This window comes from Callithrix jacchus, chromosome 7 (assembly GCF_049354715.1).
Source record: "Callithrix jacchus isolate 240 chromosome 7, calJac240_pri, whole genome shotgun sequence".
Classification (NCBI taxonomy): domain Eukaryota; kingdom Metazoa; phylum Chordata; class Mammalia; order Primates; family Cebidae; genus Callithrix; species Callithrix jacchus.
Genome location: NC_133508.1, coordinates 127,269,802 through 127,287,319, shown reverse-complemented (window position 1 = coordinate 127,287,319; position 17,518 = coordinate 127,269,802). Strand labels below are relative to the sequence as shown.

At 41.0% G+C, this 17,518-nt stretch overlaps 1 protein-coding gene across 8 annotated transcripts in view; it reads right to left on the bottom strand.

Moving 5' to 3' along the window:
• LRRC8D (leucine rich repeat containing 8 VRAC subunit D) overlaps window positions 1-17,518 on the bottom strand; it is a 121,159-nt gene that overhangs the window by 88,526 nt on the left and 15,115 nt on the right. For 5 of the 8 annotated variants that reach the window (XM_078332392.1, XM_078332391.1, XM_078332393.1 and 2 more), the window contains exon 2: window positions 9,491-9,634. The exons of 1 other annotated variant lie outside the window; for it this stretch is intronic. Coding sequence is in view for 1 of the 7 variants with exons in the window: in XM_035252089.3 (XP_035107980.2) it covers window positions 9,491-9,634; window positions 11,453-11,465 (157 nt within the window). In the remaining 6 variants the exon portion in view is untranslated. Of the gene's footprint in view, window positions 1-9,490; window positions 9,635-9,935; window positions 10,073-11,452; window positions 11,507-17,518 lie in introns of those variants that run through there. 2 more of the 8 variants (XM_035252089.3, XM_078332394.1) reach the window with 2 other exon arrangements.

Below are 17,518 nucleotides of genomic sequence, written 5' to 3'. Positions count from 1 at the left end.
ATGGGGAGGAAGAACTCCCTATCTTCCATTAAATGGAAGAACTAAGACTAGCACTGAAGTTCCCTAATGTTCAGTCCACTGCTCCTTCTTCCCCCCTGTGCAATCTTCAAATAACCATCCAAACTTAATGTTTCAGGCAAGGCCCGTGCGTTCTATTTTAAAAGGTCATTCATGTTATTCCTACTACAGTACTCCAACAAACAGCAAAAAAAAATCCTCCATCAGCACCTACCCACCACTGACTAAACCCCAACTGGGCCTTCAGTGGTACACAGCTATGACTCACCCAGGAGCACTGGACTCCTTTTTCAAAAGTAACTGTTACTAACTTCCAGCTGTCTCCTCGAGGCCCCACAGTCTCAGCGGTTTTCATCTCCTTCTTTACTGAGAATATCCAAGCCATCAAGAACAAACTTTCTCCACTTCCTTCCCATCCACTTGCCTATTCACCTACAGCCACACTTATCTCTTCCCCCTCTTCTCCTGTCCCAATGGAATAAACGTGCCAATTCCCCTTTATAACAACCCCTTTGAGCATGCTTGTGCTCTAGAACTTGCCCCCCCATCTTTTCTGGAACTTTACTCCATTAATGATTTCCTCTTCTACTTTCAGATACTTTCTCACCACTATTCTCAACCAAACTATAAGCTCCAGTCAGTCACACACACACACAATTCCTCGCAGACAAATGTGTACATGTGTGCCTCTGCTCCCTCTCCTGCCTGTGCTCTCTTGCTGTCTCTCCACTTGCTGCCCCCACTTCTCCTGCTCTTTCCTCACTGGTGACAATCCAGGGTTAGGCTTTAGAACTCTTCTGATCACCCACTGAATATCTACCTGTCAGATCTAATCTCCCATATTCAGTCTTCACCCTACTGGACCTTCCTGTGGCCTGACAGACCTGACGGCTTTTCCCTGTTTACTCTCTTGGCAGCGTGGCAAGTTCCTCACCTGAGGTTTAGACACTCTGTCTGTAAAAGACAATAACATCATTATTTCACAGGTGATTGTTCTAAGAATTGTATAAAATATAAAAACAAACACACAAACAAAAAGCGCCTGGTACTCAACGGTTTCATTTTCAGATTTTCCTCTTCTTTTGTCCGCTCAGTCTTTGATCCTTTGGCCATCCCTGTGGAGTCTCAATGACACTCACGGCTAACACAGTCAATTCTGGTCACTCTTCAACAACTGCCTCTGGTCCTCACTTCTCTCCTGGGGCTCGGGTCTCTTAAGATCAAAAGAATGCCCCACAGACACCCCAACTCCACTTCAACTTGAACTCACTATTGCCCCCAAACTTCTATGTTTTCCGCCCTTACTAATGACACCTTCAGACACTGAGTCATCCAAACCAGAAGAATCATCTCTTTTTTTCCTCCTCTTACACCCTTCCCACTTTCCATCTAATCAAGAATCAATTATTTCTCCTCAGCATTTCTCCAATCCAGTCTCTCCTTTCCTTTCTCACCTTCATCACCTTAGTGCGGGTCCTCATGATGTCTGCCTGGTTTATTATAGCAGCCACTAGACTTCTCCCTGCTTCCTTTCCACATATCTGAAAACAGTGACTGGAGCATTTATTTTCCCATTAATGATACCACAATGCTGTCAAGATAAAGTCCATACTTCCAGAAACGACATTCATGGCCCTAGACATGGGCTTGACCAAGAATCCAAGCCAGTAGGCACCTCCAGCCTCTTCTCCCCTCTGCACCACCACCACTTGGCACCATTCACTCATATTCCATGTTCAGCACTCACTAAGCCCTTTGGGGCTCTGAACCTGGGCTGTTTCCTCTGTCTGGCCTTTCTTCCACCTCAGCCTGGTAAATGATCTCAGCCTCAAAATCACCTCCTTCAGGAATTCCTTCCTTACAAACAAGAACAAATCTCTCCCTCCTATGTGTCCTACTCTCTATCATCATTAACACAATATATTGCTATAAAGTGCCTTAAGCTATAAAAATTAAGTTCCAGTTAAAGGTTTATGAGTCTATCTTCAGAAGTTAGGCACCATTTGATAGTTACATTGCATCCCCAGAACTTAACAAAACGACTGGTACACAGGAGGTGGGGGGAATAAGATTTAATAATTTAGAGCTCAGCAAATGTTTCCTGTTGAATGGATGAAGTAGTTTGGCTGTCAATTATATTACAATAATTGAATAAGAGGGAAGGCTGGTAGGACAGCTGCTAAGGAAAGCACAGAGGAATCTGAACGAGAAATGGAGAACTTCCATACTGTTAAAGTCCTCTAATGAGCATGTAAGTTTAGTCAGGTCACTAGCGAGGGCTGTTATAATCAAACTCAAGAGAATACCTAATACACCTCATTCAAAGCACAATAGGAGAACAACTCCAACAGCCCACAGATATCAGTCTTATCTGTCTCAGAGGGTTTTAGACTCTAGAACAATGCCATATTATGATTTTATCAGACTTTGTGCAAGCTTAGTAAATCTCAGCAGTTAACTAAAAAGTCTGCAACTCTCTCCTGTGTCCATAAAGCACCTGAAGAACTACAGACACAAGAAAAAAATACAGCTATCATCTACCTAATCCTATAACTATTGGCCAAGGGTAACATCTTTGTCTTAGCCTAACCTTGTCACACATACCTATTTTGAGACCTTAATTTGCCCCCATAATGATTTCAAATTTATTTATAATAATAAGCTATGTACACAACATGGTTTCATCACATTTTAAAAACCAAGGGGAAAATACATCGTACTCTGCACAGGCACACAAACACCTACTTATCAAAGAAAGTGACCTAGCATTCAGTGTGACATAAACTGGAGACAGGGGAAAGAATAAGACCCAGTAAACTGAGAAGACTGGAGCAAAGTAAACTTGGACAAAATCAAGCTGAAACTGACAAAGTTTTCCCAATAATAAAGAGACATCTATAATTAAGAGACTTTCAAGAATATTCACTCATGCAGTCAGCACAGCATCACACTGCATAAAACATTCAATCAAAAGCCATACCAGGAATGTATGTCATAGCTTTATAAGCACCTACAGAGCAATGGAAGAGGACAAGCCTTTGAAGTGAGACACCACCGCCCTACACAGATGACCAAGTATGAATGGGAGCCATAACTGCTAACGAAAGAAAGGAAAGAAAAGAGAACAAAAAAACAAAAACAGAATAAAATGTAATGTCAGCAATATTAAAATTATGTTACCAAGTAAGGAAATTAAATAATATTCCTAGATAGGTCAACACATTTCTAGAAAAATGTGTCTTTTAGAAATGTGTTTTTAGAAAATGTGTAGCTGCAAAAAGTTAACACATGCAAATAAGGGCAAGGAATCTGCCTCAAAATAATCTTAAAGTCTTGAACTTTAAAAAATTTATATTAATGTATTAATCATGCCAATATGAACAAATTATATAAATGTCCATGTAACAAGAAGTCATGCTAATAAGTTATATAAAGATACATGGAACAATTAAAACAGTGTATTCAATAGCAAAGAAAACTGAATACCGAATACCATATGTTCTCACTTCTAAGTGAGAGCTAAATGATGAGAACATATGGACACATAGAGGGAAATAACACACAGTGTGGCCATTTGGACAGCAGGAAGAGGAAGAGGATCAGGAAAAATAACTAACGGGTACTAGGCTTAATATCTGGGTGATAAAATAATCTGTACAACAAACCCCCTCGGCGCAAGTTTATCTATGTAACAAACCTGCATCTGTACCCTTAAACTTAAAATAAATAAATAAATAAAACAGTGTATCAAAGGCCCAAGAACATAAGTCAACTGGAACCAAATAGAGATCTCAAAAAGAGGCTTTTACATATGTGCACTTACATGCCAGAGGTAGCACCAAAACTCTGTGAAGAAAGAATGTATTACTTGGTAAATAGTGTTGGGAAAACTGGCTCATAATATGAACCAGATTTTAAGAACTAAAAATTGGATTAATACTTCATATCTCAAATTCCAAGTGGTTTAAAAACCCAAATGATAAGAGTAAACCTCTGAAGTTAATAAAAGAAAATAAAGAGACAATATTGTGAGCCTGGAATAGGGGATGATTTCTTAAATGACTCAAAATGCATAGAACATAATAATATTATAAAGTGATGAGATAACTGCATTAAAACTAAAGATTTTATTGCTGCTATTACTGAAAGGCACCATAGACAAAGTTATTAGAAAAGTGACACACTAGAAGAAAGTTACAGTGTCTAAAGACAATGAGGAATCAATTTCTAGAATATACAAGAAACACTACAAAAATTACTTCAAGAAGTTCTTGCAAGAAAAAGGCAAGAGACCCAACAGAAAATAAAGGATAGGCTAAAGACATAAAAAGACAATTCATGGAAAAGGGAAATTAAATTAAGTAAATGAAGACATGTTCGGCCTCACTAGCAATCAGTAAAAGGCAAAATTAAACTATTAGATATAATCAACATCTATCAGGTTGGCAGCAATCAGGAAATTTGTTTAAGAAAAAGTCTTTATGCAGTATTGGTAGAGATAGAAAGTTGACAACTACCTATAGAGTTCCCAGTAAAATTATGCAGTTCCTAGTATGCATATACCCTTTGATCCAGCAATTTTGTTTGTGGGCAATATTGTCTCAAAAAATTCTCATGAAGACCAATAAATTCCATATGTCTAGGTTCCTTAGGAAGAAATGAATACATACTACATGGAAGCCAAAAATATTCATAAAAGTGTTGACCCTTACATGTCCCTATTCTTAGTGTCTCCATATCCTCTATAGTTTTAACTTAACCTTTGCTGAAAAGGTAAGTAAGACTAAACAAACCATGATCACTTCTTTACATAGGCTAGTTTAAGAAAAAGGAAAGCAGGGTATGCAGTGAGGGAAATGTTTCAGTGTTAGAGACTGCACAAATCTGCATCTGAGTCCAGGCCTTAGAGTTTGTCCATGTAACTTGGAGTCTTTGCCTGCCTCAGTCTGTTCACATAAAACACGGTTATTACCCACTTTGCATACCAGGAGGATTAGAGATAACCAATGTCTATTTGTCAGTGCCTGAAAACTATAGTGTTCAATAGACAGGAAGTGATTTATTTTAACCAAATAAAGCAACTTCATGAAATAACCCTACCAGATTTCCATGCCCTGCTCAACCTATCTTAAGCAGAATGACTTACATTCGTGTTATATAACACACACAGAAATCAGGGACTAATTCAATGTGAATTCACATATCAGTTTTTTCCTCTGCAGAACAGGGATAAATCATACCTCCTTTTTCTTACACTTAAACTGTAAAGGTTAAGACTGGGAAGCCTCTTTTAGCTTCTGGCAAATGAATACAAGGCTGGTAGTGGTGGTGGCTATGATTGTCGTGATTCTGCAACTGGCATCAGAGTCCTGACTCTACAAAAACAGGGAAGGGATATTCACAGATGCATTGCAGGGTAAATGCTCTTAGGAGAAATCCAGTTATCCATGACTAACTGCAAAGATCTCAAAGATGACCATGAAAAACAATTAGCCCAGAGACAAGACCAGATCCATATCACCCATTTAATGTACAACAAAGAGGAAAAATTCCATCCGTGAATCTTTATATGCTGATGGCTAACATATTATACATTTTCAGTCTGGAGCAGTTGTTTTGCTTTGGCCTCAATTCCCAACCTATCAAGTTCAGGGTGCTGGAAGAGGTCTGTAGGCTGAATCCCTATCTCATGCATACACGCAGTACTATTTTACAAATACAGGAAGATGCTGAAGTCATTACTTGCAATATATACTCCGCTGAGTGTTATTACATAACCCTCATGAAACATTTGCAATTATAAGAGATATGAAGTAAAACAGTAAACCAGTTAAGATCACTGAAATATTAAATAAAGCTTCCTGATTTTTTTAAGGGTCAGGGGCTACTGCATTATAGTTTATAATTTGACTAAGAAGGCTATTTTTTGCTTTATAATATACATGAAAAGAAAAAAGGTTTTGAAAAAATGAAATCTTAACTTGCATTTATCTCCACTCCTAGTCCCCTCTTGGCCATTAACTTTTCCTTGGCATTTAACATCAAAGCTAGTTACCCTTTCATTTTTAGCCTTTCTGTTCGAAGAGATCACGGATAGCTCACAAGCCACTGCAACTCACCAATAGACAGAAAAGGCAGTGCACTGTGTACTAAGGAACTATACATGTATCATTTCATTCCTCCCTTATAGAAGAATGATCTCTCATTTCTTCTCTTTTGCTCCTCCCCTACCTTCTCTCTCTGAGGGTTTAGACCACAGTTTTACAGAGGGAAAGTTATAGACCACTACAAATACTCTAATTATGGAAGAGAAAATGAATATTTATCCAACACTTATGAAAAATGTACTCCAAATTTTAATTTGCAGTATAACAAATTAAACCATTATTTTACAGTTTAGTTAATGGTACAACATTAAAACCATAAAGAGAGCCTCAACTTTAAGCACTACAAAGATAAGGAAATAAACTTAACTCCCATCTAAGGAATATTACAAAAATATTTCATCTATAATTTAAAGTTACATGGGTTTGCTCACGTTGTTCTGTAACGTGACCCTCTCAGTGGATTACCTTGAGCTGGAATGAAAAACGTAGGGGATGTACACGGTGGCAGCAGTAGTGGGGAGTTGAGTCATACACATCATTAACTAATTAATTAATTTTCTGGGACATAAACTGCTCTAGGAGTAATCCAGAAGTGGTTTTTTAATTCTAAAAAACTAAAATATGGTAATCTGGTCCCTCAGAAAGATACTTGCTCACTAAAACCTGACAAAAAATATCTGTAAATTAAAATATACTATTAGAATTTTGGCAGCAGAACACAAATCACACTGGTGCAAACACAGTTAAATCTAGTCACAGACACAGAGGAAGTGTAAATTTCAAATATTAAAAAAAAATTGCCTCAAGAATAAAAACAAACCTTGAGCTCCAGGCAGAGCCTGAGTGAAGAGGAGTAAGGAAAAACCTGGAGATGTGGTAAGGCAATCCAGCTTTCTTTTGGAATGGTAAGGACCACCTGAATCAGCACCGCCACCTCTTCCTTAGGCAGCAACTTTCCAGACTACAAAAGAGCCACGGATTACATCAAAAGACCCCTGTTCAGGTCTCAACGACTCCATTTACTAATACGACCACTGACAAGTCACATCTCGTCAGCCTGTCTTCTCTCTCCTTAAACTAGAGAAAATGAATCCTACTTCACTACAGCATGGAAAGGAGCAAGAAGGGTTTACCTCTGTTGAAAGGAGTAAAGAAAAAATACATAATATAACAGTGTGCAAATAGAAATGACAATCTAAAGGCCAGATATAATATTTGAGTTTAAGCACCAGTAGAATGGAAGGAGACTCTGTACCTAAATGGGAAAGAGACTTGGAGGGTCACAAAAGCTGTTCTACTGTATCTTACAGCAGACTGACAGATGCTAAAGAAAGTCCCCAGATAAAAAACTGGGGGGCAAGGAATACACATGGGTATAAAAGTAGAGGCAAAACACTATGGTTGTACAGGTCTTTCAAGAATCTCTCAATTGGCTGAGTGCGGTGGCTCACGTTTGTAATACCAGCACTTTAGGAGGCCAAGACGGGCAGATCATTTGAGGTCAGGAGTTCGAGACCAGCCTGACCAACTTGGCGAAACCCTGTCTCTACTAAAAACACAAAAATTAGCCGGGCATGGTGTTGCGTACCTGTAATTTCATCTACTCGGGAGGCTGAGGCAAGAGAATCACCTGAACTTGGGAGGCAGAAGTTGCAGTGAGCCAAGATGGAGCCACTGAACTCCAGCCTGAGTGACAGATGGAAACTCTGTCTCAGTGAAAGCCTGGCCTTGAAAAATAATAATAATAATAATAATCTCTCTTGATTACTTTCTTCACTTTTCATGATGTATTTGGCAAGAAGAGGCATAAACACAGCCATCTCACAATTAAATTCAGACTTAAGAAGTCCATGTCTATCTAGGAAGGATAAGTTTAACTGTTCAGTTTTTAATGTGCATTTTGGCTATTTAATGTCATGTACTTAATGAGTACATGTTTTGTACTCAGGCGGGTAAATTTTCCTTTCAAAGCAAACTTAATTAGACAGTAAATGTTTTATTACAAAATTTTTAGCATCAGAAGGTCTAGTCAGCATCCAATGTCATAAATGTAAATTCTACACCTAACCCTGACTCCTTAGATGGCTTGGCTACCCAATAAAGTGAAAGCATGCAGTGTATGTGATACTGTGTTACACAGATTCACTTTTCCTCAGTGCTACAGGGAGAGACCTGCTTTGGCACAGTCTCACTTTCCTCCCCTCTAGTCATATGCTCACATCCCTTCCTCTGAAATAAAAATTAAGAAGATGCTACTGGCTTTAATAGGGCTCAAATATTTAATTTGAGACCATATAATGATCTGGTCAGACTGATCCTTCTCAACCATGCCAGTCCCTTAGTGTCCTCCTCAAGACTGGAGTTTCACCAGGTAGATAAATAGGCAGTAAAACAAGGCCAGGCTTTCACTGGGGGAGAAGTCAATCTGAGTTAGTCTGGAGAAAGAAGAGCTGCCTGGGAAATAAAGATGCAAAAGTCTGTAACATAAGACCAGTCCTAGCATTTTATTCTCCTTCTATGAACGTTTGAGATGGAACAGGGTGTGGATGTGAAATTATAATCTACTTGGTGAATTTGAGAAAAGTCACTCTCAATTTTACTTTGATGACAAATGGAATTAATAGAGATGCCTGGCTCATATGTTAAAGTACCTTCTGTCTCAGCAAGGAAGGCTGGCTAAGAAACCACAGTGGAGTTAAGAAGCCAGACACCAGACTAAACACCTCAGAACTCGCTGCTGTGTCTCATTCCTGGGCCCTACCTTCCTGGTGTGTGTCTGCACCACTAATTCCCTCCATTTGGCACGGCCTGGCTTTCCCAAAACAGAAAGCAAGGAACTGTTTCAGCAGCTGAAAAGCTGAGACTTCTGAGCATGGACATTTAGATTCTTCTCTCCTGTCCACCTTACACTTCACCCACAACTCATCTTCTTCCTCTTCCCTACGTCCCCACCCCTTGCTTTCACACCACCCTGCCTCCCAGGGCATTTATGTTCATAACCTCAGACCAGCAAGCGAGGAACAAAGAGCTGCCGCTTCAGGCAGCAGCAGTTAGAGAGAGTGGAGAGGGCAGCCGGGGACTCCAGGAAGACTCCCTAGGAACTGGCAGCCCCAGCACAGCCCTGCCTGGAAAGCGCCCCAGTAGAGTCCAGGCAGGAGCGTCCGCAGCACGCGCCAAGGGCCTTCCGCAGGCCCGACCCAGGGCGGCTGCAGCCAGAGTTTGGCAGAGCCCCCGGGTGAGAAGCCAGTGGTGGGGGCGGGCGAGTGAGGCTGCAGCACTGCGCTGGAGGTGCAGATCCTAGCCCAGCAGCACTCCATGCCCCGGACCTCCCACCAGCGCCCCGGACCCAGACCCGACCCGCGCACCTGGACCAGGCGGCCACCCTGTTCCCTCAGGGCGCTCTCTGGGGACTCGGCTTGGGCGAGCTCCGGAGGCTGGAACCGCGGCGACGGGGACTTCACTCCTCCATCCTGGGACCTGGCAGCACGTTATCGACAGCCGTGCACTTCCTGTTTGAAAACACAGGGGAGAGAAAGAGCGAGAGAGATCCGAGTGTCAGCAGCGTGGAGGAAGGGACGCGGGGCGGCGGGGAGGCAGGACCAGGGGCCACCTCTTGCATAACGGCCATGGTGGGCACCCAGCGCTCCCCTGGCCGCTGCCACCCCGCACCGGCTGCCCGCGTGGTGCCGAGGTGGCGCGGCCTCGGCCCGGGCCCCCCCTGCCGGTGGCCTCGCTGCCAGCCGCCCGCTTGCTCACTCACAGCCCTTCCGTTGGCAGCTGCTGCTCGCGTTCTCCCCTCCCCACAAGTACCTAGATCAATGGACTCCACACTTCCTCCACTGGTGCCCAGAGTGGTCCGCCTTCTTTTTCCTCCTTTCTTCTCCCCCCAGTTCCCACCCTTACCCCCAGAAAAGAATCACCTCGGGGGAAGGTGTAAAGACAAGACTGAGCCTCTGCAGGGGAGTGGGGGCTGGATTTATGCAAATTTTTAAAGTTAATAGCCACATCCCAGTTATAGCCACTACAGCTCAGCAGCTGTGAGAGATTCAGGATGGGAAATTACTTGTTGTGTGCCTCGCTGACTCAAGAGAGAGAGCGTGCACACAGCTGCCAACACTGAGCAGCCAGAAACTGCAAAACAACAGCAACAACAACACAACTACATAGTATCCTAGCTTCTTCCCAGGGTCTCTACGCCTATCAACCTGTCAACCTCATCCTCAGTCTACCAACATTTAGGTATACCCATTCCACACGGAGCATAATCGCATGGTGCATTCTTCCAGAAAACGGTTCTGTAGTTCTCTGTGCTGTGTAATCACAGAGAAGCGCTACAGTTCTGGGATTACATTCATTCATTTTGTTGAACTCTGGCTTATGTGGACTTCAGGATAGTGTTAAAAAGAGTAGACAGATGGCTTCAGAATCTGCTGTACGCAGAGTGTACTAGCTATGGGGATTCGCATTTGTAACCTGCCTGCCCTTACATGCAGAATCTACCAGGTTACAAGGCACTTACAGGACTGTCTCTGACAAATGGCTCCTTTTATCGTAAAGCTGTTGGCATTCACGGTTCCATATTCAAAATGGAGAACGGAATACAAACAATAATTACTCTACATAAAAAGGTCAGTTTTGACTGAAGCAGAAAGAAACTGATGGATATTAAACTCCTACTCAGTGCCAGACATCTCATTTTAAACCCCTCTTGACCCGAATATTTTCCAACAGATCTGCAAAAGCCCTATTCCTAAGTGAGAAAACAGGGTCAGAGAAATTAAGTATTCCCATGTCTCTGCTAGATAGTGGTCAAATGGAAAGCAGAATACAGGTCTTTCCTAATTATAAAATCTGCACCATTTCCCCTACACCGTGAATTCCTACAGTGATCATGAGTTCTAGGGGGAAAGTCCAGCACAGCAACCATTCTGTGATCCATCCCTTCATCTCTGGATGATCCTACCACTTACCAGCTATTGCTGTTGTGCTAGGCAGGTTCTTTAACCACCTGGATTATATGTACCTTAATTTTTCAGGCACAGGACACTGGCTTTTTCCACTATCTACTGCTGGCTATCGGCCTTTTCAGAGTTACTTGGTGGCAAAAGTTCAAAAGGTTCCAGAATGACTAATCGTATGCCAAGGTCCAAAGTCTGTCCAGTTCAGAACCTAACCAGCTGACTAAAATTTGCTCCCTGCACTATTTTTTCCCTAACTGGGGCTCTTTAAGAAAATGGCAAATGTTGTTCACAAAAACGCAAACATGGCTTCAAGTTGGCATTCTCTCATTTTGCTTCCTTTTCCTTTAACACATAGTTCACACTCACCTGGCAGTAGCATGCTGCTATGAGCCTCCTGATGCAGGCCAAGAAACAGAACACCTGTGAAAACGTGATTGAGAGTCTTGTGTGCTCAAAAGAAAAAAAAAAGGCAATACTGAGGCCTCCAAATGATGAACTACATCTCATCCACCCTTTCTCCCCACCTCACAGGCCTGAGTTGTAGTAGTGTACCCAGATGACTGCGGCCTTCAAGTACAAAGGCAAGGGCTGGGAAGAGGACTGCAAGGACCAGTGAGATGCATTCCTGTCCATCAGGCACTCACACTCTAATGAGGGCTTCTTACTAAAAGACTTCCCGGGCGGATCCTAGCATCCTCTTACTAAAAGAATTCCCAGGGGATCTTAGCATCCTTTAGCTCTGTCCACCGTTTTCCTTCTCTCAGTCCTCTGCTTACCCTGGACCTGGCAACTCTTCATTTCTTTTCACAAACTTAATACTTCTTCCCAAAGAGCTACCACATATTTCCCACAAAGTACTCAGTGTGGGAGTGCGGGTGTGAAGGAGGGTATTTAGCTAGAAACTTCTGTCGTTTTAAAACCCTGTCAATAATTACCATGTTTTTAAGGACACAATTCTGTTTTAAAATATCTTTTGGTAACCCTCCTTCATTTCTGTTACTCATTATCTAAGAGCCCAAAGGAAAACCTCTGAATAAAAATATTTAAATTCTTAAGAAAAGGCAATGGAAAACTTAAACCTGCAGAGCCTTTGTTTCTTATATTTAGGTCTCATGAGATTAGACTATGTAACTTCTTAAAATCTCTCCTGGGAAAAATTCAAAGTTATTAATCTAAAAACAGTCAACAGTAGACTATTCCTATTTTGTCAAAGTACTGTACTGAGTGATAATTTAATGACACATCAGAAAGTTTGTATGGTTAATAGGTAACAAAATACAGAAGAGCATTTGGTGGAAGAGTAACAACCATACTCACCTGTGCTCCTGGGTCCATACCCAAATGTGTAATACTCTCCCCTCCAGAGTAGTGGCCAGCTGTGGGGGAACGGCAGCCACATTTCTCTCTCTTAAGCTCCTCTCTTAAGCTCCCTATAAACACACACCCTCTTCCTGATCAAAAATATTTATTAACATTCACTCTGTAGGACTCCTAAAGTTTACAGTTTGGAGAATACAACACAGCTCCTGACATTTCCTAATCCTAACTACCATGAGGCTTGAACACCATTCTATACTAGCCCCTGGGGTCAGCTATTCACTTGCTCCGTGTTTCATGGAGAAGTGTTTCTTTCTCATAGCCACTGTTATGCTTCTCTTTCTCTTTCTCTCTCTCTCTCTCTCTCTGTGTGTGTGTGTGTGTGTGTGTATTAAAATCACAACCTCATAAAAAGAAAAAAAATACACTCTCAGGCTCTCAGGTAGGCACAAATGATGCCACAAAAGTTTTTGGAAAAATCGGGGGTGTTCTGGTGAAAGTCTTCACTCTCTAAGCACCATAATCCCCAGATGAAGATAGCAACACTGAAAGCCATTTTAGAAGCTCCAAATTCGGTTTCAAGAAATAGCTTTTCTGAGGACTAATGGGTGTGGAGGAGGAGATGATAAACTCATCTTTACAAAACAATGCTGCTTATCTTTCTTCATCTTAAAAAACAAAGATCTTAGTTTGGCAGTTAAAAATGTTTGCCACAAGAACTTCTCTGTGTGAATATCATAATGCTTGGTGATTATTACATATGAATTTTGAAAAGAATGAAATAAAAATGAGAAGCTGTCTGGTTACCTAAGAGATGACCTCTCTGCACTATCAGCCCTCACAGCTGTGTCCCTACCTTGTCTTCACTTCCAGGATAGCACATGCAACAGGATTTTCTGGGAAGGAGGTCTCTGGAACTCACATTCACCTCCTGGCCTCTGCAAAACTTGAACCATGGCTTTCAAGGAAGCCTTTCTCAGAGCCAACTGGCTGGCCTGATTGGCAATTACCCATTAGCCATCTTCAAGGACAAAATGCAGCAAGGGGTTGCAAATCATCTTTTAAAAAATATGCTTGTAAGATAGTTTCCTGGGTTTGAGCAAGCTAATAAGGAAAGCACTTCTTAAAGCCCCACAGCACAACTTAGAAGATCCAGCCATGAGGCAGAAACACAGGGCCAGGGTGGCTACAGGCCTGAGCTGGTATCTCTCTAAGCTTGCACAAAATACTAACCTTGCACAAAATTACTAACATCACACAGGAAAAACCCTCACAGGCCCTGCCTCAGTGAATTATCAGAACTGCCTTTGCAGGAAGGTGTCGTTTATTAATGTGTTACAGAAGCAGCCGCAGGGCTCACAGATGTTAAGTGATACTCTCAAAGCCTTAGGTAATGGAGCTAAAACTCATCTGGGGTCTGTTCTTACTTCTTTTAATTGAATAGAAATGAGTGGGTGCATTTTGGCTGTGGATATATTATTCTGCACTACATATCTTTTACTCAGAAAAAATTCCAGTTTTAAAACATAACTTGTAACGTTGTTTCTCAAGTGCATCATACACCCTCATCACCTTCCATATTTTGGTAAAGTGTAAAGGATAAACACGTATTTTGTAATAGGCCAAATGATTTTAAGCCATAGCAATATAAATGGATATAAATTAGGCAAAATATGCACTTGAGCTGCAGCTGGATATTATTTAATAAAATAATAAGACAAATCTACTGATCAAACTGTGATAAACAAAATCTTAATATTTTTTTTCCAAGCTTCCGCTCTCATTTTTCAATTAGATGCAAAAACTGCATGTAAAGTGGGCCATGTTAGTTGATGTACTGGGATTTACTGAGCATGATACTGTGAAAGAAGGGTAAGATACCCCAAAATTCTGACTAAATGAAATACCTGTATAAAAGACTGTTCAAAATGTTCCCAGCACAGATTGCTATCAATGAATAGCCTTGGGTTAATGACTGTTGATTGTTATGTGTATTATGTAGACTAAATACTGTCCTATAATTCATTCTTCTTTGGAAGGCATGTTTTGTCTGTTAATCTTCTGTGGTAGTATCTGTTTCCTTATTTGAAACATTTTTTTAATTCTCTTTGGGCAATCTTATCTGTCTTATTTTTATTTTTGAGACAGAGTCTCACTCTGTTGCCCCGCCTGGAGTGCGGTGGCACAATCTCGGCTCACTGCAGTCTCGTTCTCCCGGGCTCAACCAATCCTCCCACCTTAGCCTCCCCAGTAGCTGGGACACATGCAGTCACCATCACATTCAGCTAATTTTTCCTTTTTTTTTTTTTTTTTTTAAGGGACAGGCTTTTGCCACCTTACCCAGGCTAGTTTTAAACCCCTGGACTCAAATAATCCACCCATCTCATTCTCCCAAAGTGTTGGGATTACAGGTGTGAGTCACCACGCCTGGCCTGGGCAATCTTGTTTTTAAAATAACATATTAAAAAAAGCCAACAATGTAAAAGGGTTGGATCCTAAAAATGCAACATACAATAAATACAATGTTTACTATTAAGCAAAGAAAAAAATGCCCTTAAAAATGACTTTCAGAGTTCATAAAGAATAAGTCACACACACCATATCTTGAATACAATTCTCCATTATACATTATAGTGGAGTCTACATGAAGAAAAATAATTCATGAATAATTTAAGGTTACAAAACTGGATACTCTGAATTTCATCTTCTTTCCTTTGCCTGTACTAGAACGGCCAAGGTAAAGAGTGTGAAAGAGAAACAGAGTACCCGAAAACTCCAGAAATGTTATTATGAACTTCTACAAGCTTATTCATCAATTTTTTAACTAACCCTAGTTTAATAAATGCCAAACACTTTACATGTATTAACTCAACAATTCCTGACAACAACCCTATGAGGTAGGCATTATCATTACCTCTATATTACAGAAGAGAAAACAGATATGGAGATGTTATATAATTTGCCCGAAGTCACACTGCTAGTAAATACTAAAACTTCGGCAGCCTGACCAGTCTACTTTTAACCAAAACTTTTTTTTTACCCACAAGACACAACTGGATTGAGTTTACTTTCTTTAGTGTGAAAGTTCATGAGGTACAATGCCACAGACACAGCAGAATAAAAGGAGTGGGGTGAGGGGCTGAGAGGTTTTCCAGTTTGTAGTAAGAATGTAACCACTGGTCATAGGAGCACTGGCTGAAAGCTTCAGGAAGTCAGGGATGCAGAGCTTGGGCCACATTGCTGAATAAATGAATATTAAGAAGAAAGGAAAGATATTTGTAAAATGAAAAAGCCAGGAGGAAGGGCTGCTTCTTCACCTTAACCAGAATCCTGGATTTCAAGGCTCCAGGATTGCCTGGCTACAGCACAACTGAATTAGCAACTGAAGGGAATGCAGTGAACCCATGTACTTTGATCTTGGTAAAGCAGTTGATACAGTGTCCTGTGAAATCAGGATCCTAAATCAACTAAAGCTTATGTTGCTCCAAGAACCACACAAGTTAAGCAGGCTAGAAAGAAAAACACTGGCTACATCTACTAGTATGATGAAGAAAAACGCCACAAGGAACAGAATTCAATCTTTACTCAAAAGTAACTTAGAAATTACACTGTTTTGATCAAATTTGCACATAACATTAATTTGGGAGGTGTGAAGAGAGCAAATGAGAGTGAGCCAATTGACTTAGTTAAATTAGCAGAAAGGTGAAGAAAAACAGAAGTTCAGTTTCATTTTTGTGTCCCCTTTAATTTGCAGGGAGTGGCTACAGATGTCCAGTGGGTAGTAACCACCTCTAGACCTAAAATGCCAAGACTGAACTAATTAAGCAATAGCAAACAGATACATGTTTAAAATGTTAGGACTTCAGATCTGAACTTCACAGAGCAGGGTCCTATTATTCCATACACTATCAGTAAAGATCTATGGGAAATAATATTTCTTTCAACAAGACTTTGTTAGGAAAACCTAAAGAAAAGAAGGGGCTCAAAGGCTGAGTTTAGGAGGTCAGATGAAAAAGTCAGTGGCGTATGTATAACGTGGCCCCACTACAAATATGCCGCACAGGCAGAAGGTCATGAGAACGGTTTGCAAACACATGGCAGGATACAGAACAGCAGAGAAGGGAGAGAGAAGCAAGCTAAAATTTGAACTAACATTATTTTTTTAAGCATAAATTATAATTTCTAATTTCTTTAATGTTGAGAAATAGCTTCTCCCTTGGTAGAACTATCTGTCTTCCCAGCAAAAACTGTATTTTAAATGTTATCAGTCAAAAAATGAGAGTAAGTGAGGTCTGAAACATTTGAAAAAAAAAAATGACCTATATTCAGGCTGGGCCCCAGCAAATGTAAAAGTGAGCATCATTTCATGCAGCTCCTATGAGACTGAAGAACTGCACTATTAGCTCTGCAGCCAACATGCAGGAAGAGGTTCTTGCCCAGATATGGGTTCTAAGTATATCCTAACAGGCTTATTTATGGTAGAAAAGCATACCTTTCTAGAAAATAAAAGGCTCTGAAAGGAAAAAGTGTCACTGAATAATTAAAACTTGCTCTTTTTTTTGAGATGGAGTCTCGCTCTGTCACCCAGGTTAGAGTGAAGTGGCATGATCTCAGCTCACTGCAACCTCTGCCTCCTGGGTTCAAGTGATTCTCCTGCCTCAGCCTTCCAGGTAGCTGGGATTACAAGTGAGTGACCATATCGGGTTAATTTTTTGTATTTTTAGTAGAGATGGGGTTTCACCATGTTAGCCAGGATTGTCTTGATCTCCTGGTCCTCATGATCCAACCTCCGTGGCCTCCCAAAGTGCTGGAATTATAGGCATGAGCCACTGTGCCCAGCCATGAATAATTAAAACTTTCTAATATGTTACCCTTACTACTCTCAATCATAATTTGTACAGTTATTTTCTTTCTTTCTTTCTTTCTTTTGAGATAGAGTCTTGCTCTATCGCCCAGGCTGGAGTGCAATGGTGTGATCTTGGCTCACTGCAACCTCCGCCTCCTGGGTTCATGCAATTCTCCTGCCTCAGCCTCCCAAGTAGCTGGGACTACAGGCAATGGTCACCACAGCCGGTTAATTTTTGTATTTTTCGTAGAGTAGAGGTTTCACCATAT